This window comes from Salvelinus namaycush, chromosome 30, assembly GCF_016432855.1.
Source record: "Salvelinus namaycush isolate Seneca chromosome 30, SaNama_1.0, whole genome shotgun sequence".
NCBI classification, from domain to species: Eukaryota; Metazoa; Chordata; class Actinopteri; order Salmoniformes; family Salmonidae; genus Salvelinus; species Salvelinus namaycush.
Genome location: NC_052336.1, coordinates 14,030,554 through 14,054,529, shown reverse-complemented (window position 1 = coordinate 14,054,529; position 23,976 = coordinate 14,030,554). Strand labels below are relative to the sequence as shown.

Here is a 23,976-nt window from a genome sequence, read left to right as displayed (position 1 = left end):
GGCAGTGATGCAACCAGTCAGGATGCTCTCGATGGTGCAGCTGTAGAACCATTTGAGGATCTGAGGACCCATGCCAAATATTTTCAGTCTCCTGAGGGGGAATAGGTTTTGTTGTGCCCTCTTTGTGCTCTCTTGTCTTGGTGTGCTTGGACCGTGTTAGTTTGTTGGTGATGTGGACACTAAGGAACTTGACGCTCTCAACCTGCTCCACTACAGCCCCGTCGATGAGAATGGGAGGCGTGATCGGTACTCTTTTTACTGTAGTCCTTTTCCGTCGTTGTCGGTGTTCAGGCCTACCACTGTTGTGTCATCGGCAAACTTAATGATGGTGTTGGATCCACTCATGCTGGATTGAACATTTTCATTAAATGGTGGTAGTGCTTAGTCCTACAGTTGTGCTTAATGTTTCTCTGATAGTGTGTGATACTGTATGTTTGATTGCCTAATTATTATGTAACATTGAATAAACATTGCATAAATAAAATTAATGGGATTTTTTATTTTGATATGCAATCTTTGCAATATCAATTTGATTATCAATTGGGGAAAGTGTATAATGAGCCCCAAGTCGACATATGAATGGATCAGATGATGCTTGAGGAATCAAGAGCGAGAGAAATCACTTTATGGGGCTCTCCCATGCCCTCAGTTGTAGGTCAAAAGGCCCCTACGTTTATATTTTCAAAATTGTATAGTCTGGAAAGCAGTCAGTTAAAACTGGTCCCAGGTCTGTACTTGGGGGTGCAACATAGCCCGCCCCGAAACTCCTCCCCTGTCTGTATCTGATTCCTCCCGAAGGTAAACATGGCCGCTGTGTCTATAAAGCGAAAGGATAGCAAAGCTTTGGATATAATGCTGCTAGCTAGCTAAATTCGAAAGTTATCACTGCTGTATGCCATCAGGGTTTACGTTGTGGAGTTCTTCTCCAGCAAGCTAATGAATGAACCAACGTTCTGCAGCAAGGCGTTCGCAAAGTTCTGCAAATGGAATGCTTGCTAGATAGCTAGCTCTACCAAGTTGTTTCACGAACTAAAACTTGCTTGCTAGCAGCGAACTGCAATGTTAGCTTACTAGCTCGCTAGGAGGATAACCATAGCTCGCCAGCACAGCACAACAGCTGTGTGTTGACACGAAAGGGGATAGCCAGCCCGCTATCTCAGCCTGATCCAAATGGAGAAATCTATCTCGAAAAATGGATTGTATTTGACTACTTGACATATTCAGCAGTTTATTTTTGAGCTGTTGTGCTATCCAGCTTAGACGTTAGCTAAATTTTGACATTATTTTCTCACTGAAGTCTTGGGAGTATCCATTAATCAACTTTAGTTGTTGGACTCAAGCTATTAATAATGTTTTCTGTGAAGCCCATGAAACCAACCTTTAAATCCTACCTTCCGCCTTTACAGGTGAGTAACCTTACTTTACTAGCTACGTTATTTGTCCTCAGTATACTGTAACTTGTACTACTGAGTAGTTAGCTAGGTAGGATTACTTGTTAATTCACTAGCTACTGTATATGCTGTGCATTTAGCTTGCTTATTATAGACTAACAAACGGTCTCTGTTTTACTTTTCATGCAGACTGAACTGAAACAAATTCCACAGCCACCTATCAAGAAGTTAGAGGCCAGGTTACTTCCAGGTGAGTTTACAGTTCCCTCTGCCACAGCTAACTTGTTGCCTCTGCCTGTCCTATTTAACCAACAACTATGTTATGAGTATGTAGAGGCTACATAAATTAAACCACCCATCAAAATATCTCACTCCTGAAAAATAACCTGTAAAGGCTGATCTCATCCAGTTATAGTCTTCTCATGTTAATGTAAAAGATGACTGATATTTAAATGACCAGCCAGTGAAAACTCCTGTATCTCTTCAGCTAAATGTAATTTCTTGTTTTGAATGTGTTCTCTGTCAGTGTACCTCACTTGTGGTTTTGCCTACAGGTCATTTGCATCCCTAATTGTCACATCATTAGGCTGTGGTAATCTAATCCAACTGAGTCTATTTTCTCTGGGCTGTCTCAAGTCAACATGGCAGTGCCTACCTGGCCTCCTTTTCATCACTGCAACTAATGGTGCATAATTTAGCCTTAGTTAACAATGGGCTGGTTCATATATTCCTTCCTGCCTTTGCAGTCACAAACCCAGCTCAGAGGATGCGAGTTGGTTAATGACTGTCTTAAGGAGAATACAATAAGATATTCACAAGGGTATTTCCTGTTCATAGGGCATCAGTGACTAAAAGCTATTTACCACAGTGTGTTTTTCTCCACCAATGAGTTTTTAATGTGTGGCAGGGCCTCAGGTTTGTTGACTTTTTTTTACATTAAGTTGGCAGTGTTTGTGTGAGCTAAACTGACACCCAACCTCTCCAAATTACATTTTGCTCCAGTATATTAAGATATACAAGGAGACATTAGAAAGAAAATTAAAATTCTGTATATGTATCTAACCATCACTCATCAAACTGTGTAAAGGGGGGGGGGGGCGGCATGACCCTCCCACTCAATTCATGTTGCCCCCCCCATAAACTATTGTTCCAAAAAAGCCAGGATGTGTAACAACATTCTTTGGCATTTCGGTTCATTCATGGCTGTTATGGAGGCAGAAGCTCACTGATATAATGGAGCAATATAGAGAAACACTTGACCATATAACCTTGAAGTATCATTAGGCCTATATCTGAGTCTAAGGAAAAGTAATGAACCAGAGGTTGTGCTGTGGGACTAATTTCCCTTTGAGGCGTTCACTCCTTATAATTAAGCAACAGAGGATAGACCTTCCCTCATTCTAGAAGCAATTAGCATATTTTTTTTTTTTACGCTGCTGAAATAAAACCAAAACGTTGTACTTTATTGCTATTTTCTCTGCTTTGCAGGGCTCTATGTTTGCATACACAAAGGAATTTAGGAGCGCAATGAAAAATATTTTATGTAATAATGCTAGAATCTTTCATTTTTAGGATCGCACAGTAAAATATTTGGGCGCATATGTGAGTAAAACAGGTGCACTGTATAGCCCTGCTTTGGTTGTATACTTCTACTCTTTTCTATTTCTCTGCTCTATTTCAGCTGATCCTTTTAAGATGCTGGTATGTTTTATAGAGGGATAGCCGCTGTTCTTTGACTGGAGGTTTAGCTAGTGTTATTGCTGGGTTCTGCCAGTGTCTTTAAATGAATGCTGGCAGTGAAAGTAAACATGACGCCCTCACGCAATGCCACCTGGCCTTGCTTTACAAAATAAGGTAGTCACCTCCTCTCCCTCAACTGGACTACAAACAGTTTAGCCTACATTGAATCTCAGGTTTGATTTTACACCATGGCCTATGTTCTGATCTTTAGTTCATGGCTCTGTGAAGGTGGCCCTGAATGGAGAGACTTTGGCTTTATTTGTGGGCTTCCCAGCTCCTCGGCAGTGTTGCTATGCGACTTGAATGTGACCCATTCAAAGGGGTCTCTGATTGAATGATCCATTCAAGTCCACACCACACTGACCAGACAGAGGACCACAGTGGGGCTAACTCAACAAATCATCTCAACTGTCCTCTCTCTTCTATCTTCCCTTCTCTCTGTTCATCGGTCCTACCCCTTTCATTTCTGTAGCTTTCTGTTTATCTCTCTGTCCTCCTCAGATTCTCTCTTCATCCCTGGCTGGTCCTTTGCTGGCTGCCCAGCTCTAATTAGTGAACTGTCTGGTTGTGATTCTCCCTCTTCTCTCTGAATATTTTTATTTTTCTCCTCCTCTAGGCGTAGTTCTCTCTCTCGTCCCCCACTCGCTTTCTCTCTCTCCTACTCTCTCTTTGTATGTGACGTGTGTTTCTGGAGTGTGTGTATGGGTGTGCAAATATAGACGACCAACATTGACTGTCTTGTTTAGGCTCCTCGCTGACACACTGTCACCTTCATGACACACATTCATCTGAACTGTAGGCATCTGTAATGATAGTTAGACAGGTACTTTAATAGATGTCCCACTGTTGTTTTCTCAGTAGGAGAATGTGAGCTGAGGCCTCTCCTGAGGCGGTGGAAAAATGTGCCTGGCAGTGGTGTTTGCATGAGGCAAAGCGCACTCTCTGTACTCCCAAACACATTCTCACCTCTCTGGCCTCGTACTAATGCTGTCCTCCGTCTCTCTTCACCACTTAGTTTGTCAGCACGAGAGTTCTGCTCCGTTAATCACACAACCTAGGCTAATGTGGGCAAAGTCATGAGTTTCTCAAAATGACATGTCTTATCGCTATCCATCAACAATGTCAAATCAAATTTATTTGTCACATACACATGGTTAGCAGGTGTTAATGCAAGTGTAGCGAAACGCTTGTGCTTCTAGTTCCGACCATGCAGTAATATCTAACAAGTAATATAACCTAACAATTTCACAACACCTACCTTATACACACAAGTGTAAAGGAATTAATACGAATATGTACATAAAAATATATAAATGAGTGATGGCCGAACGGCATAGGCAAGATGGTATAGAGTACAGTGTATATACATATGAGATGAGTAATGTAGAGTATGAGAACATTATTTAAAGTGGCTAGTGATACATTTATTTACATCAAGATGCAGTAGATGGTATGTGATGGTGTTACTGGCGCACTGTACTCTACTATTGTACAGGTGGAATGCTGACGCATATCTGTCCCTTTAACTGCCGTCTTTGTGTTGTAACTGAGGAATTTCTCCCTAGTTTCGTGTGACTCAGAGGGGATTGTGATAATCACTGTATACAGAGACCATGTTGTGTCTCTGAGCCTGTGTCCCTCGCCACCAGCTGTCCAAACTGTGATCTGGTCTGCTAGGTGCTGTACACAAACACAGGCGGCCTGCTTTGAAAGCTACAAAACCCCAGGAAGCAAAGCCAGGTTGTGGTTAGTTGGGTCAGTTGGCAGGTCTGATCACATTAATAGCCCTATTCGATTTAGGGGTTTGTGGACTTAGTCAAAAAGGAGATCCTCATCCAAGGAAGCGTTTGTTTCCTCCAGTATGGTTACATGATATACATGTTTTTGACATGCCAATCACACACAGGATAGGCCTTGTGATTCTTCTGGATCTGTGTTACCACTGGTCACATGATAGACCACGACCTTGGCCAACTGACATTTATCTGAATAGGCACTGAAACTAGCCAACTCTGTGATAAACAGAGAGTGCTATGATGTAAGCGGTTGATGACATGACCACAGTACTGTTTGTTAGATGTTGTGGTAACCCAGGTTACTTACTGGCAGAGTTGCTGTCCAGTGGGGGTTAAAGGCTGCAGTCCAGGCTGTGTGTGGCTGTACTGTATTCTTGTGTCAGACCCGTCAGCATTCTGCCTCCACAAAAGAGTTGTTAACTCAGCAAGCCTGCAGATTATTAGACCCAGCTTTGGAAGTGAACACGGTAGTGATGGATGGGGGTGATGGTGGGCGCTTGCTGACTTGTCCCACAATTACAAGAGCGGCAACCTATTTCTTCAGTCTCTCTCTCTGTTCCTTGTCTGATCTTAATCCATGCTGAGAAACATGACAGTAGATCTCCACCTTACTATCCCCACTCCCCGTCTTCAATAAGACTCACAGGCCATAACGTTTTATTGTTACATTCTTGTGCATACATTAAATAACTTGTAATGCAGTGACATGGGTCGTATAATGTAGCTTGTAAACAATGTTTTACATGGATTACAGGCAAGAACAAATACACCTAGCCTTGGGCAAAATGTGTAAGTAACATGTTCACATTTGTTTATTCGTCCTATACAAGGAGTAGCCTACACAGTGCAAGATTCACCTGGAAGTCAGCATTTCATTCCACTTTGTACTCCATCTTTATATCAATGTACGGTCAGGCTCTAATTTGGATGTACGGTCAGGCTCTAATTTGGATGTACGGTCAGGCTCTAATTTGGATGTACGGTCAGGCTCTAATTTGGATGCACGGTCAGGCTCTAATTTGGATGCACGGTCAGGCTCTAATTTGGATGTACGGTCAGGCTCTAATTTGGATGTACGGTCAGGCTCTAATTTGGATGCACGGTCAGGCTCTAATTTGGATGTCCGGTCAGGCTCTAATTTGCTCATAGACAATGCAGTGTATATAACGAATGCATCAAAAGAAACCAGCTAAATAGAAAGTGACAGATTATAGTTGTGCTGAAGGGGTTAAGCTCACGCTGACTGAGGAAAAGCTGTCATTTTGACATTTGAGGATCCTGTTTGCAGTGCTGGGCCTGGTTCTTTGGCTGTTCCCTGCCTGTCCTACGGTAACCCTCTGCAAAGCAGCTCCAGCTGTTATGGATGGGCTGGCCTATAGTCTAGCGACGCTGCAGTGTCACTCACAACCATACTGCCACGATATAAAATGAGAGGGAATCACAACTGCACTGCATTCATGTACTAGTCTATCATACAGTCTCTTCTACTTTAGGTCTTCACTTCATACATTGGTAAATTCATGCTTAATCTATCATGAAATGCCAGGAATTTTGCACTATGCAAAGGTAGCAGCTGCATTCATTGAACTGGTCATTGTTTAGATTTCAAATGTTTGAGAGAGACAACGGTTTGTCATAAACATTCATGTCCATCAAAGTTGCCTGCGATTTTGTGAGCTCATTACCGTCAGACCTCTTAGGTTCAGTGACACAGGAAACGGCAACATCAATAAAATCAACATTCATGGTTTAGTCTAGAAAGTTACGGCCTAGTTTAGGACTGGGTACACCGGTCTTTGATTAAGAGGGGTTTTGATCTGGATGTAAAACTTGACCTCGATCCATATGCTGGGTTCTCAGTTCTCCTAATGGCAGATCATTTTCCCAGGAGGAGGACAGCTAGGCCTACCTGATCCCCATTCTCTGGCTCATGGGGTTTCCCTGGCAAGCCTGTAGTGCATGGGCTGAGTCTGAACTCCCACTGAATGGCCAGAGAGCGAGAAGGATCCTGGAGTAGAAACAGTCAGCAGTGTATGTGACTCATCATGAGCTCTTTTTTATATTGAAAAATAAATACCTCTTGGAGCTGTGTGCATCTGGGCTATGGAGGTAATTAAAAACATCTGTTTGTGAGGAGGAGAGAAGTCCTGTAAATGGAGGTAATCCTCTTGAGTTCAGACACCAGGTTGTCAGGCTGTGGGTTTTTGTGTTGTGTCCTGAGATGCTACTGGAACCAAAGAGGGGTTAAAGAGTCGAGGTCACAACGGGCTACTAGGCCTATAAGTTAGGTAACAGAGAGTGTTGTGTTGACCTCCTCTGTCATGATGCGTTCTAGCTATTCTTTGACAGGTATTTCCATCACCCTGACCCAATGCCTCAGACTGGAATGTGGGATCATTAGAGCCAATTCGAGGGCCTGAGAGGAGAAATGCACAGATCACTCTCCAGCAGCGTAACAGGATGCCTCTGGCTGGATGGCAGAAGCCTGAATGAGACTAGGAGATAGACAGTTTAGTACGTGATCATTCCACTTCCATAGCACATTTTCCCAAGCTTCATTCATGTCATATTACTCAGCCATCTGTCCCTGTTTTGTTTCATTGCTATAAGACTTAAAATAACTGTGTGGTTAACACTCACCTTCTATTTATGTCCCTTTTAGGCCTATGTTTTCTACCTCTTTTCTTTGAAACCTAAATGTCATAGTTCATGTTACTTCCTGTTTGTCATCCTCAGGGGAGATTGTGGTGAACGAAGTGAGCTTTGTGAGGAAGTGCATCGGAGCAGATAGCAGCCATGGTGACCTGTGGGGGAAGCTGATATGCACCAACTTCAAGGTTTCCTTCATCACCCATGATGCCCTCCCCATGCAGGTATGTTTTCAATGTGAGTGCACTCCAGTGAAGGCTGCTGAGGGGAGGATGGCTCATAATAATAACTGGAACAGCGCGAATGGAATGGCATCACATGGAAACCGTGTGTTTGATGTATTTGGTACCATTCCACTGAATCCGCTCCAGCCATTACCACGAGCCCGTCCTCCCTAATTATGGTGCCACCAACCTCCTGTGGTGCACTCTGTGTGCCTCTCTCCCAAAAATGACCGTAGCTCTATGGGCTGGTTACCCAGACACGGATTAATCCGAGACCATTTCCATTCAAATGTATTTTTAGTCCACGACTAGTCTTAATCTGTGTCCTGGGAGACTGACCTTACATGATCACACCTGAGTTTATTGGAGAAAGTGTGGTCAAGCTTGTCACACGATAAGCAACATGTGGGATAGGCCTGTTGTCTGTTGTAAAATACCCATCAACAAAAAGGTTTCTAGGACACTGCCGTCTTTCTTCCAGTGTCAGATGTTTTATGTGACTTCCCACCCTGTGCTTTTAGAACACCTGTTTTATGTTAAGCTTATTTTGATGCCTTCACCTCTTAAACAACTTAAGTGAGTCATCCCAGATCTGTTTACTTGAGAAACAAAAGTTTATAGGAATCATGGAAGGATTGCACTACTCTTGGAAATTTAGCCTTGATTGTCATTGATTGCAAAGTTGTGGATTTGCCTTTCAGTGCAAATGGGGTAACTTTTAGATTCACAGATTTGCTCAAAAGTTGTCAATGATCTCCATTCATCAGCTGATTCCATGTTAATCATTACATTTCACTGAAATACAAAAACAACTGCATCATCATCATCAGTGTTCCTGGCAGAGCAATTCCAGATGGTTCAAATGTTCTCTCAGCTGTTGATAACATGTGGTGCAGTCCCACTCTGCTCCAGTTAAAACCTCTGGTCTCCCTGGAACTATTGTGTGCTTTTTTTCCCCAGGTACCTCCACTCCTCACCATGTTGATCTCTGTGTTGTTCTCTCAGAGGTTCCAGGTTGCCAACCGACTGCTTGGAGAGCACGATGTTCCCCTGGCGTGTGTTGAGCAGGTGGTGACAGGTAAGACCATGTGTTATTATGCTAACCTAGGTGACGCGATGGCAAACAAACTCAAACAGAAATCTCCACCAAAATATAACTCTCAGTGGAAAGTAGCCTACTCATATGACACTGGCAGTCCCTTTAGTCCAGAAATAAAGAGCAGTTTAGGTTCCTGACAGGTGATGTTTATTTGTATTTTTTATAGCCTGTGTAAAATAAATTACCTATGAAACACATTGCCCCCCACGCTTCTGTCTTTATGACCAATATAGTGGATTTTGTCAGACACCCCACACTTGGACGGCTACAGCTGTAATGCTTCATCTACACCCAGCTGTTAAATTATGAATGCACAATGGGCAGGTTGTGCTCTCCTTTGAAATCCCCTTGAATGTTTTTTCTGATGGCTGAGGGACCGGTCGGATCTCTCAGATCCAATCACGTCCCATCTGGCTGACCTCAGTCTGTGTTAAGGTTTTATTTGACTGTCCTCTACCGGGCTGATTTTAGACACACACCATTGTCTTAAACCAGTTTTGGTGACTGCCTGCCTGCTCCCTCTGGTCACCGATCTGTTTTTAGTATCTCCATAGATGAGGTCATAGCCCAGACAGAGGGCCCTGGCTGAAAAGCCTATTCCGGATTAATCTTGTTTGTGTAACTCATAGCCTCACTCTCTGCTGACATGGCTGGGAGCATGGGGCTCTTGTGCTGAGCTGATAGAGCATGAAGCAATGTTTTTTACTCGGTACGCCCTCAACAAAGGTCCTTTATGAGAGCCTTGGCTTGGCAAAAACACTGACCCAATGCTCCACCCACCACAAACGAGGCATAGGTCTTATCCTTGTCTTGTAAGGTTGTGAAAGTGTGTGCAGGTGGTGGTACACAGGCCAAGACTAGATTCCTGGTGTGCCATGGAAACATGCATATCATCCCCTTCTCGTTGTAAGATCATTAAATACTGAACAAAAATATAAACGCAACAGGCAACAATTACAGTTCATATAAGGAAATCAATGAATTTAAATAAATTCATTAGGCCCAATTGTCGTACTTGAGAAAAAAGTAAAGATACCTTAATAGAAAATTACTCAAGTAAGAGTCACCCAGTAAAATCCTACTTTAGTAAAAGTCTAAAAGTATTTGGTTTTCAATATACTTAAGTATCAAAAGTAAATGTAATTCCTTATATTAAGCAAACCAGACAGCACCACCTTCTTGTTTTTTTATTTATTTACGGATAGCCAGGAGCAAGCTCCAACCCTTAGACATCATTTACAAATAAAGCATGTGTTTAGTGAGTCCTCCAGATCAGGGGCAGTAGGGATGACCAGGGATGTTGTCTCGATAAGCGTGTGAATTAGACCATTTTCCTGTACTATTGTTTAGTAATGTAGTGAAGTAAAAGTTGTCAAAAATATAAGTAGTAAAGTACAGATACCCCAAAAAAATACTTAAGTAGTATTTTTACTTAAGTACTTTACACCACTGGATTTCACAATAAAAAAAAATAAAAAAAAAATAAATAAAATGTTTTACCCCCTTTTTCTCCCCAATTTCGTGGTATCCAATTGTTAGTCGTTACTGTCTTGTCTCATCGCTACAACTCCCGCACGGACTCGGGAGAGGCGAAGGTCGAGAGCCATGCGTCCTCCGAAACACAACCCAACCAAGCCGCACTGCTGCTTAACACAGCGCGCATCCAACCCGGAAGCCAGCCGCACCAATGTGTCGGAGGAAACATCGTACACCTAGCGACCTGGTCAGCGTGTACTGCGCCCGGCCCGCCACAGGAATCGCTAGTGCGCGATGAGACAAGAATATCCCTGCCGGCCAAACCCTCCCTAACCCGGACGACGCTAGGCCAATTGTGCGTCGCCCCATGGGCCTCCCGGTCGCGGCCGGCTGCGACAGAGCCTGGGCTCGAACCCAGAGTCTCTGGTGGCACCCGGGAGGCCAAAATATGTACATATTTGATCAATATACTCACATACCCAAGCTGTGTTCAAATACCCGTAATAATATACTGTATACTACATACTTGATTTTTATATACTTCATACTATATGCTATTAGTTCATTTTAGTACATTGTAAACAAACCGTAACCTTTCAGTTGAGCTTCGCATGTCTACCGGAAGTTGATGCTGTTGCTATGCAGCCTCTTGCTAGCTTGTTAGCATAGCAAATTACTAGTTTTGATATTTTACAACTTCAGGTGTTTGGATTCAGACTGTTCAGAGCGCACACTACCCGCTCTCGACTAGGAGCAGGGTTAATCTGAGCGTTCTGACCTCACAACCGTAGTCAAGCACCCAAGCTAACTGGCTAAAGTTGGCTAGCTTGTTAGCTACTTCCAGACACAAATAAGAGAACACCTCACTCTAACCATTTTACTCACCCTAGCAGAGCTGGTTATTCAAAGTGTTGGTGACTGTAACTGTGCTGCTGGCAACAATAGCCAGAATTAAATGTCCATTGAGAACGTACAACGACTATACCATTTAGCTAAGAATGACGTGAATAATCAAGTTAATAAACGTTGGATAGTTAGTTAGATTATAGTTAATATACTGCCTGACAAGTCCGATGTATACGTTGCCAATTAACGTTAGGTAACGTTAACTAGCTAACATACCGGTACATACTGCTGTAATGTTGTGCGGTTCATAAGGATAGCATAACTAACAAATTGTCAGCCAACATAATGTAACTTATTTGAAGTCATTACTTTATAACAAGTAATGCTCAACATTTTCTTAAAATTTGTCATTAATTAAATTAATGAATTTGTATCTTGAGACCAATAAGCATACTACATACTCAATTTAATACACATAGTGTGGTTATGCTGAGTAAATATACTAATCTTGATTAGTGAACCGCGGATGTATTGAGCTTGTGATTTCTTTCATGTCATTGTTAGCCAGTTTAGGGGTGGCAGGTAGCCTAGGGGTTAGTGTTGGGCCAGTAACCGAAAGATTGCTAGATCGAATCCTGACATGGTAAAAATCTGGCATTCTGCCCCTGAGCAAGGCAGTTAACCCACTAGCTAACATACCAGTACATACTGCTTTAATGCTAGGCTGTCATTATACATAAGAATTTGTTCTTAACTGACTTGCCCAGTTAAATAAATCAAATAAAATTGTGCCAGTTCACAATAGCATCTCTGAATTCTTTATTAGATTGGAATTTTGCTGTCAGCAGGGAAATGCTACCCAGTTATATCCATGATTTAGATTTTTTCCCCATATTCGAGCCGAATTGGTAGAATGCTCTTGCGCTTCTTTTAGTGCCTCTATTGCTTTGCTATAGTTGACCGTTTCTATGATTGTTATTTCTGCGCCTCTTTCAATGGTGTCAAGAGTTTAGATTTTCTCACTCACGGGTTTTAATATATGCCAAAACAAAATCCAAGATAGTGTTACCCACTTCCCAGGAGAGAAGTTATGGTATTTGTGCCTTTCAGTTGGTCACGGCACTTGATTCCTTTGTATTAGAACTAATACTGAAGCGTCTGCCAATGTTCTACTGGAGAATATGGAAGACCTAATGTCTTATACCAGTGTCACGCTTCAAATATAACTGCTGTTGACAACACATATTACCAAAATTAGGGTCCATCATATAAATCTCTCGTCAATACACACACTCAGGAAACATACACACAAAACAAACAGTATTTGGTTAGGAATGTCTTCCTTTGATATAATTTTAAAATTAGTTATTTCTTCTCCAAAATATGTTTTTATTACTATATGTAATTTTACATTTTGTAGCAACATGGTAGTTTCTCCTATGCAAATTTCAGTGTAAGGTTTAAAGTTATAGCTGGTATGACTTTAAAAAATATATATATATAAATAAATAAAATAATCTACCTCCGGTCCCTGTCCTGGAATGACATAGCTCATGCATTTATATCTTACGATTGTAACCCATGGCATATTTCTTCATGACTTTGTCCTGGTATCGCTATAGTACCTCAGGATCTTATTCTGGAATCGCTTTCATCAGGACTCGGTCCTGGCATCCAACACGTGACCTATTCAGAGAACAGGATTTTCTAAAAGTTCTTAGAACAGGTTTTTATAAGTTCCCAGAACTTTCCCCTATCGGAGGTTGCGTTTAAGAAAATCAGTCTCACCCTTAATTTATTTTGTCTGTTTGGAATGGCAAATCCACTCACGCTCCCTGCCGGTCCGAGAGGGTCCCTTTTCTGCTCCGCTTAGTCGGAGTGTGGTGCTCCCTGCCATGTCTAACGCAACCTCGGTCTCCTCAGGAGCAATCAGCAAGCGGAGTTAGCCATCCCATCCTTGTCGCCAAATTGTCAGATAAATTCTATAGGAAGAGAGACTGCAGATTCTTTCAAACAACAATTTTATTCTTAGATTTGCAAAAATTAAGCAATCAACCATCACTAAGAATAGTCAGAGTTGAAAGCTCTACAAACCGAGTTGGCTCTCAGCTTTTATAGGAAAGTCCAACCTCATTGTCTGTGGCAGTTAGCAGATGTGTGCAATCAGGGGTGAGGAACATGGTGTATAAAAGGCGTTTAGTTTGTCTCTGTAGATTAAGATAGCTGACGTTGCCACTATTGTCTGTTCCTTCCTGCATGTTTCCATACAGAGGAGTTCCTACAGATAGTACAAACGGGATGTCACATACTGCAGTCACACCCAGCTCTTATCTGCACGCCCAGACTTATAACTAAGTCCCACAAGACAACAAGCCTGCATCAGGGAAAAAACCCACTAGCATATAACAATGGACAATTATCTAAGTAAAAACAGCATAGTATGTCTAATTTAGTAATTTTCCACGACAACATTACTATAGTCAGTATGCCAATTGCACACACTGTCAACTTGAAACATCTGTGGTGTTGTGACAACTGCACATTTTAGTGTTCTTTTATTGTCCCCAGCACAAGTTGCACCTGTGTATTGATCATGCTGTTTAATCAGCTTCTTAATATGCCACACCTATAAAGTGGATGGATTATCTTGGCAAAGGAGAAATACTCACTAACAGAGATGTAAACAAAATTTGAGAAATACGTTTTTTGTGCGTATGAAAAATCTCTAGGCTCTTTTATTTAATCTCATGAAAAATGGGACCAACACTTTACATGTTGTGTTTTATAACTTTGTTCAGTATATTTTAGAGGGTGAAATAAACAGTTGAGTCTTGTGGAAGATGTTTTACCATATGTAATACTCGAGGAACCTCTGAAAAATATTATTCTGTATTCAGAATAACATAAGTATATTTAGAGTATTATCCCATAAAGGGTCATCCGAACATGAAGAATGAGGTTCCTCATTTGTTTTTAGACAGCTGAGGTCTGGTGGATCAATTTCAGTTCCAACTTGGTTGAATTTCTCTGAAGCTCTGTGGTGACATAGATAATCAGTTTTTCTGTGGAATCTTTGGTCACTCAGCTTCCCACTTCCCACATGTACATTACCCCACACCTATACTAGCGTTGTCCCAGATCTTTACTGTATGTGCTTTAGCCCAAGTCTTCTAAAAAAAACATTAGTCCTACAGACCTGGGACCAGGCTACTACACTTACATTTACATTTAAGTCATTTAGCAGACGCTCTTATCCAGAGCGACTTACAAGTACATACATTCATACTTTTTTTGTACTGGTCCCCCGTGTACTGTTACTATTTGACTATCCATTAGCCCTAATAAGCACTCTCGCCCCTGGTCTTTGTTTTATGTTTGTTCCTCTCAGTGAACGATGCTAAGGGGAAGCAGAAGGTTCTGTGTTCCAACCAAAAGCTGAAGTTTAATCCCACCGAGCTCATCCTTTACTGCAAGGATTTCCGAATCATCAGGTTCCGCTTTGACGAGGCTGGGCCCCAGAGCGCCAAGAAGGTTTGTGATATAAGCTTTCTGAACAAAATGGACACTGTTGATGTATGCACACTATATAAATTGACATGGTGTTGACTCTTGAATTGAACCTGAGGCTAGATACCAGCCATCTAGCATGGTAATCCTCCAACTCAACTCTGCCTCACCACTACAGTGGATTAGTTTCTAAGAGGATTTCACTGGTAATTCACTGTGGAATGGAATGCCTCTGCTGTCAGTATAGCTGTTCCTTAAAAAATATATATTTAAAAAAATAATCTCTTGTTAGTCTACATGATTATCAGAGTTCAATCCCATTATGTGAGTATGAGAGCAAACATGCTGGCAATGACACTAGATAATCCTTTATTTTGGATGAGTAAAAATGCCATGTAGCATGTCCTCTCCCAGAAAACCAAACAGCTGTATGTGTATGGTAACACCATTGACAAACACACTGAGGCGGCTTTTGGAGAGCGTCTCCTTGGAGCCGCTCTCTCTCTGTCTTTCCTCCCCACCCCTCTTCTCCCTTCTCTACCCCACTTCTCCTTTCTCCTCTCCACTTCTCTCCACCCTGTTGAGCTGCTCTCTGATGAGGGGATTAGAGTCTGTCTCCCTGGTCTGTGTTTCTTTCATCCTCCCTTCCATCTGGCTGGCTGAGAGCCTGAGATTGGCCAGAATTAGCTCAGCCTGACTCAGGAGTCAGGGTGGCATTGTCAGCATGTTGTTATTATCAGCATGTATTGCTTTACATTTGTATTGCCTTTTTATGGTACTTTTCTTTTTTTTCTTTTTTCCAAGTAAGAAAAGGAAGTCAATGAGATTATGCTTAGATGTGTACAGGATGACTTGATACACATGTCATGGAGTGCTGCACAACAGCTGTTGTTGCTAGGCAACCTATGTAATAACGAGTGTCAAATGAACATTCCACATTGACTCTGACTCATCTCTCTGAGCGAGTGGTGGATTATAGTCACAGATGTATCATGTCTTTAGAGTGGAACCAAAGCACTGCTCAAAGGGCCCCAGGACCCGCATGTGAAGCGTTGTTTGTTTTACTCACTGGTTTGTTTTACTCACTGCTTGTTTTTGTTTGGTGTGAAACAACGACTTCCCTAATTTCTGACAGCAAAGCCAACAAACTAACAGGCCTGGTAAGAGCATTCATCTGGAGTTACTGAGCCCTGTGGGCCTGTTGAGCTCATGCTAGACAATGTGAGGCTGTGTGCAGGGAGAAGGGAGCCGGGTAGGAGGGAGAAGGAGCCACCCTGTGTATAACCTGCAAGCCCCTTGGAACGTGAAGCCTGGATAGAGGCGTTTTTAAAGTCACCACAAAAAACAACCAGGGAACAAAACATCCTTTCAGCCCTCTAGTTTCTGATCACTCTGCAAACACAGATGCTGTTGCACTCCGGGTTCTGGTCCAAGGTCTCAGAAGCCAGGGGGCTGTAAGTTAATTCTAATGTGTTATGTGGAGGAAGGCCTCCAAGAGTTCTTAGCAGCAGCCCTGAGACCTCTGCATGGCCGTGGCAGGGAGACCGCAGACCTCATATCTTCCAGACAGCCTGCGTCTATGTACACACGTGACCTTAGATCTCCAGCCAGAGCGCATGGTGCATGCCACATGGGAGCAGTTTGTCAGAGAAGGGCAGAGCTAGCGCTTGAAGCGCCTCAACACACACCTGAAAGATATTGAACTAAGAAGTAACTATCAACATTACCTGGCTACTCTACCTTCCAGGGAGGGGAACCCATGACAATTTGATTTGTTGTGTCTTGGGCACTGTTATGACAGCTGTTTTAAAGTCCAATGCTAACTCCTGGTTGTTTCTGATTACACATGGTGTTTTTTATGAATGGGTGTTTCCGCTGTAAGTATTGGAATGGTACGGAGTGGGATTTACTGCACTCCCTGTGCCTATTTCTATATGGGGACACACAGTGTAATTACTGTGGGGAGCTAAACCAGGGCTCGGTCCTTGTTTTTCTTTGTGACATATGGAATGAAGCCATTCTATAATAGCTTATTATACCGAAGGAAATTACAGAGTTGGGAGCAGTCTCTCTCAAATACACACGGAGACGCTTGTGCGCGCACACACACATACATGAACACAAAAGTTCTTTGCGTCCTGTGTTTTGGTTGCAGCTCCTCCAATGAATGGACAGCATTATGTAATTCTATGCCGCTGCCTGATGGAAAGCTCCAAACGCCAGACTCAGCCCTCTATCCCAATAGTAATAGGCGTTCTGCTAAGGTTTGCGTTCCTAGGTTTCACTTAAATGAGATCCTGGCTGCCACGCTTAAGTCTGAATTCTTTGAGCAACTTAGCTACCCAGATAGTCCCAAGGCACACTTACAAATACATGATTATGGTTCAATGGTTGAAGTCTTTCAAATGTTTGCCCTTGCTTTTCAACGTTTGCCTTTCATTAGAAATAGTGAGACATACATTTTATGTCTTCGTCACTCACTTAAAATGAAATGCATCATGTGGTGAAATTACTTGTATATTTATGGTCAAATTCAAGGTTGACAATCTATTTTACTCTTCATAGTATTCCTGTGTGAGAGTACTATCTACCCTTCAAGGTGCAGAAAACATGACGTGGTGCCTCAGCTGTTGAGAATGTCTGGGCTAAATAATACCTTCAGCTGTTTAAATGGTAGAATCTTGTAGTAACGGTAGAGGCCCCTTGAAGCGAAGGCACAGCTTGAAGTGTTATTGAAAGTTTCCATGCAGGTTCCTGAGTCTTTAGCCAATAAAAGCATCTCCTCCAAATGAATAAAAACAACTCCTGTAAAAGGTGAACAGAAAAAACACTGGCCGTGGTCAGCAGACTCCGAGGCAGCCAGAACGTGCCTCAAAGTGCATTTCAAAGACACAACTCATTGAAAAGGGACAGCACATCCTATGGAGTCACTGACACCTGTCTCCATTCACAATACAGAATAATCTGGTGTCACATCTCAAAGATTATAGCAGACCATCTCCCTTAGATTGTGGTGTTGGGGCCAGGAGTTTTTTCCAGACTCCCTGACCTGACAAGTGGTGCATTTCCATAGTGGATTTACCCCAGTGTTTTACCCAGAAGCCTCAGACTTTTCTGTTTCCATCTACAGTTGAAGTTGAAAGTTTACATCAAATCAAATTTATTTAAAATCAAATGTATGTATATAGCCCTTCTTACATCAGCTGATATATCAAAGTGCTGTACAGAAATCCAGCCTAAAACCCCAAACAGCAAGCGATGCAGGTGTAGAAGCACGGTGGCTAGGAAAAACTCCCTAGAAAGGTTAAAACCTAGGAAGAAACCTAGAGAGGAACCAGGCTATGAGGGGTGGCCAGTACTCTTCTGGCTGTGCCGGTGGAGATTATAACAGAACATGGCCAAGATGTTCATAAATGACCAGCATGGTCAAATAATAGTAATCACAGTGAACAGGTCAGGGTTCCATAGCCGCAGGCAGAACAGTTGAAACTGGAGCAGCAGCACGGCCAGGTGGACTGGGGACAACAAGGAGTCATCATGCCAGGTAGTCCTGAGGCATGGTCCTAGGGCTCAGGTCCTCCGAGAGAGAGAAAGAAAGATACATACACTTAGGTTGGAGTCATTAAAACTCGTTTTTCAACCACTCCACAAATTTCTTGTTAACAAACTATAGTTTTGGCAAGTCGGTTAGGACATCTACTTTGTGCATGACACATGTACTTTTTCCAACAATTGTTTACAGACAGATTAATTCACTGTATCACAATTCCAGTGGGTCAGAAGTTTACATGCACTAAGTTGACTGTGCTTTTAAACAGCTTGGAAAATTCCAGAAAAGGATGTCATGGCTTTAGAAGCTTCTGATAGGCTAATTGACATTATTTGAGTCAATTGGAGGTGTACCTGTGGATGTATTTCAAGGCCTACCTTCAAACTCGGTGCCTCTTTGCTTGACATCATGGGAAAATCAAAAGAAATCAGCCAGGACCTCAGAAAAACATTGGAGACCACAAGTCTGGTTCATCCTTGGGAGCAATTTCCAAATGCCTGAAGGTACCACGTTCATCTGTACAAACAATAGTATGCAAGTATAAACACCATGGGACCATGCAGCCGTCATACCGCTCAGGAAGGAGACACGTTCTGTCTCCTAGAACAACCCAGAACAACAGCAAAGGACCTTGTGAAGATGCTGGAGGAAACGGGTACAAAAGTATCTATATCCACAGTAAAACGAGTCCTATATCAACATAACCTGAAAGGCCGCTCAGCAAGGAAGAAACCACTGCTCCAAAACCGCCATTAAAAAAAGCCAGACTACGGTTTGCAACTGCACATGGGGACAAAGACCGTACTTTTTGGAGAAATGTCAGGAAGTTAAAGCTTGGTTGCAAATGGGTCTTCCAAATGTACAATGACTCTAAGCCATTTTGCCACAACTTTGGAAGTATGCTTAAGGACAATGAAGTCAAGGTATTGGAGTGGCCATCACAAAGCCCTGACCTCAATTCTACAGAAAATTTGTGGCCAGAACCGGTAAAGCGCGTGCAAGCAAGGAGGCCGACAAACCTGACTCAGTTACACCAGCTCTGTCAGGAGGAATGGGCCAAAATTCACCCAACTTATTGTGGGAAGCTTGTGGAAGGCTATCCAAAATGTTTAACAATTTTAAAGGCGCTATTGCGCCTTCACCACACTGTCTGCGCGGGTAGACCATTTCAGTTTGTCTGTGATTTGTATGCAGAGAAACCTAAAACGTTCCACCTTCTCCACTGCTGTCACTTCGATGTGGATAGGGGGGTGTTCCCTCTGCTGTTTCCTGAAGTCCACGATCATCTCGTTTGTTTTGTTTACATTGAGTGAGAGGTTGTTTTCCTGACACCACACTCCGAGTGCCCTCACCACCTCCCTGTAGGTTGTCTCGTCGTTGTTGGTAATCAAGCCTACTTCTGTTGTCTGCAAACTTGATGATTGAGTTGGAGGTGTGCATCGCCACGCAGTCATGTGTGAACAGGGAGTACAGGAGGGGGTTGAGCATGTGCGGCCCCAGTGTTGAGGGTCAGCGAAGTGGAGATGTTTCCTACCTTCACCACCTGGGGGCGGCCCGTCAGGAAGTCCTGGACCCAATTGTACAGGGCGGGGTTGAGACCCAGGGCCTCCAGCTTGATGATGAGTTTGGAGGGTATTATGGTGTTGAATGCAGAGCTGTAGTCAATGAACAGCTTTCTTACATAGGTATTCCTTTTGTTCAGATGGGATAGGGCAGTGTGATGGCGATTGTGTCGTCTGTGGACCTGTTGGGGCGATCTGAAGTGGGTCTAGGGTGACAGGTAAGGTGGAGATGATATGATCCTTGACTAGTCTCTCAAAGCACTTCATGATGAGAGAGGTGAGTGCTACGTGGAGGTAGTCATTTAGTTCAGTCTTTGCCTTCTTGGGTACAGGAACAATGGTAGCCATCTTGAAGCATGTGGGGACAACAGACTGGGATAGGGAGTGATTGAATATGTCCGTAAACACACCAGCTAGCTGGTCTGCGCATGCTCTGAGGACACGGCTAGTGATGTCGTCTGGGCCAGCAGCCTTGCGAGGGTTACACGTTTAAATGTTTTACTCGCATCGTCCACAGAGAAGAGGGGGGGGGGGGCGCAGTCTTTGTTAGCAGGCCACGCCGGTGGCACTGTTATCCTCAAACCGGGCACAGAAGGTGTTTAGTTTGTCTGGGAGTGTGACCTTGGTGTGATTTCCTGTAGACTGCCACATTCATTGAATCAAATGGCTCATTCATCACAAAGCCCACTGATACTGCCAACTAATTTTATGACATTTTCATTGGCAAGATAAGCAAACTTAGGGATGACATGCCAGGAACAAACGCTGACACTACACATCCAAGTATATCAGACCAAATTATGAAAGACAAGAATTGTACTTTTTGAATTCTGTAAAGTCAGTGTGGAAGAGGTGAAAAAATTGTCTATCAACAATGACAAGCCACCGGGGTCTGACAATCTGGATGGACAATTACTGAGGATAATAGCAGAAAATATTGCCACTCCTATTTGCCACATCTTCAATTTAAGCTTACTAGAAAGTGTGTGCCCTCACGCCTGGAGGGAAGCTAAAGTCATTCCGCTACCCAAGAATAGTAAAGCCCCCTTTACTGGCTCAAATAGAAGACCAATCAGCCTGTTACCAACCCTTAGTCAACTTCTGCAAAAAATTGTGTTTGACCAGATACAATGCTATTTCACAGTAAACAAATTGACAATGGAATTTCAGCACGCTTATAGGGAAGGAGCACAGCACTTACACAAATGACTGATGACTGGCTGAGAGAAACTGATGACAAAATGATTGGGGGGGCTGTCTTGTTAGTGCAGCTTTTGACATTATTGATCATATTCTGCTGCTGGAGAAACGTATGTGTTATGGCTTTACACCCCCTGCTATAATGTGGATAAAGAGTTACTTGTCTAACAGAACACAGAGGGTGTTCTTTAATGGAAGCCTCTCAAACATAATCCAATTAGAATCAGGAATTCCCCTGCTGTTTATGCCCCTTGCTTTTTTCAATTTTTACTAATGACATGCCACTGACTTTGAGTAAAGCCAGAGTGTCTATGTATGCGGATGACTCAACACTATACACATCAGCTACTACAGCGCCTGAAATGACTGCAACACGCAACAAAGAGCTGCAGTTAGTTTGAGTGGGTGGAAAGGAATAAGTTAGCCTAAAAGCATTGTATTTGAAACAAAACACTCACTAAACCCTAAACCTCAACTAAATCTTGTAATAAATAATGTGGAAATTGAGCAAGTTGAGATGACTAAACTGCTTGGAGTAACCCTAGATTGTAAACTATCATGGTCAAAACATATTGATGCAGTAGTAGCTAAGATGGGGAGAAGTCTGTCCAAAATAAAGCGATGCTCTGCCTTCTTAACACTATCAACAAGGCCCTAGTTTTGTTGCACCTTGAGTCGTGTGGTCAGGTGCCTGAAAAAAGGACTGAGGAAAATTTAAAATTGGCTCAGAACAGGGCAGCACGGCTGGACCTTGGATGTACACAGAGTGACAGAGAGCTAATATGCATGTCAATCTCTCCTGGCTCAAAGTGGAGGAGAGATTGACTTCATCACTACTTTTATTTATGAGAGGTATTGACATGTTGAATGCACTGAGCTGTCTGTCTAAACTACTGGCACACAGCTCAGACACCCATGCATACCCCACAAGACATGCCACAAGAGGTCTCTTCACAGTCCAGAACAGACTATGGGAAGGCACACAGTACTACAGAGAGCCATGACAACATGGAGCTCTATTCCACATCAAGTAACTGATGCAAGCAGTAACATTTGATTTAAAAAAAACAGATTAAAAAAAAACATATGTAACAGCGGGGACTGTGAAGCAACACAAACATTGGCACAGACGCATGCATACACACACATGAAAACATACATTGATTTAGTACTGTAGATATGTGGTGGAGTAGGGGCCTGAGGGCACACAGTGTGTTGTGAATGTATTGTAATGTTTTTTTTAAATTGCATAAACTGCCTTAATTTTGCTGGACCCCAGGAAGAGTAGCTGCTGCCAAAGCAGAAGCTAATGGGGATCCATAATAAATACAAATACATAAGTCTTGTGTCTGAGCCGTTGAATTGTGATTCCACCTTGTCCCTATACTCGCATTTCGCTTGTTTGATTGTTTTGATTCTTCAGAGGTTGTTTATTCTGCTCTTCACAAGTCCTCACTGCCAGCCCTAGCTATGGAAACAAGTTTCCTCGTATAATATAAAGGTGTATACAATGGTGTTACAGTCAAAAAGCAGCAAAGCAGCAAAACTTCCAGGCTCGTATAACTAGGCCCTACAGTGCATTCGGAAAGTGTTCAGACCCCTTGACTTTTTCTACATTTTGTTACGTTACAGCCTTATTCTAAAATGGATTAAATAGTTTTTTTTCTCCTCATTAATCTACACACAATACCCCATAATGACAAAGCAAAAACAGGTTTTTAGAAATCTTTACAAATGTATTAAAAATAAATCTATTTCTTTTATTTTTTATAAATTTGCAAAGAAATCGAAACCTGTTTTCGCTTTGTCATTGAGGTTTGTGTGTAGATTGCTGAGGAAAAAATGAATGTTATCCATTTTAGAATAAGGCTGTAGCGTAAAAAAATGTGGAAAAAGTCAAGGGGTCTGAATACTTTCCGAAGACACTGTACTGTATATTTGCCTGGACCTGTTCAGTTCCTTCCTTTTGAAGTCATGTGTTTGCCCCACCCTGTGATTTTAAGGTTTGCCTGGCCATCGCTCACTACTCCCAGCCCGCTGATCCCCAGCTGCTGTTTGGCTTCGAGTACGTAGGGAAGCAATACTATGGATCCTTGGGTAGGTATACAGTACATTGCTTAATCATCTGGTTCTGAGTGAAAAGGCTTTGACACACCCTTATTCCCTGTGGCCTACCAAACTGTTCTAGCTATCAATAGCATCCCCACTGTACATGACATGTGAGGAACCTAAAGGAAAACATGCTGAATACACTGTTAACAGAACAATGTGATCAATTGAGTTTTGTTGGAACACCGGGGCATTGGTTGTATCAAATGTGGCTCTTCAATAAAGAACATATATTTACAGTTGTTGCAATGTTTGAGTTGAAGGAAACACAGCAAGCAGGTGTGTGTGTCTTTAATTAGCAAGCGCTCATTGCTACATGTTCAGGGGAGCGAGTTAATGGAGTAGATCCCGGAGGAGGACTGCAGATGCCCCTGTTTGACCGGCCTTCTGAATGGGACAGAGAGATCAAGAGAACGGGTGCAGCGGAGTGGAGGGTGTGCTCCATCAACGAGGGCTACGTCGTCTCACCCAGGTGGGGCCCACATAGTTTAGGGGAGTGAGGAGGGAGGGCTACTGCAGGCCTGAGCTCATTTTCTAAATGACAGCATGGATTATTACCAGATTTGGATTATGATTAACGTAGCTCATTAGTGTCCTAATCCTCATCAGGCAGAACTGTAGTACTTTATGTAACACACTTAGGTAATGGCTTACATTGACACTTTATGTAATAGAATCTTTGTTGAGATGGAAATGTAGTAATTGCTTCACTTGCTGCCACAGATTTTGAGTTATTTCTTTTCATATTGTGGTGAACCATTCAGAATCTGCTGTGGCTAATATGGCGCCTGACTCAGTGGCATCAAATGTTAACCTCTTGCTGTTTG

The 23,976-nt window shown here is 42.6% G+C and overlaps 1 protein-coding gene across 2 annotated transcripts in view; it reads left to right on the top strand.

The window, feature by feature from the left end:
• Window positions 1-803: 803 nt before the first annotated feature.
• Window positions 804-23,976, top strand: part of LOC120025038 (myotubularin-related protein 10-like) — a 28,366-nt gene continuing 5,193 nt past the window's right edge. The window contains exons 1-7 of one of the 2 annotated variants that reach the window (XM_038969475.1): window positions 804-1,406; window positions 1,581-1,641; window positions 7,664-7,800; window positions 8,806-8,878; window positions 14,610-14,752; window positions 23,044-23,137; window positions 23,474-23,621. In XM_038969475.1, the coding sequence (XP_038825403.1) occupies window positions 1,350-1,406; window positions 1,581-1,641; window positions 7,664-7,800; window positions 8,806-8,878; window positions 14,610-14,752; window positions 23,044-23,137; window positions 23,474-23,621 (713 nt within the window). In that variant the 5' untranslated portion in view covers window positions 804-1,349. Of the gene's footprint in view, window positions 1,407-1,580; window positions 1,642-7,663; window positions 7,801-8,760; window positions 8,879-14,609; window positions 14,753-23,043; window positions 23,138-23,473; window positions 23,622-23,976 lie in introns of both variants that reach the window. The other variant, XM_038969474.1, reaches the window with a different exon arrangement.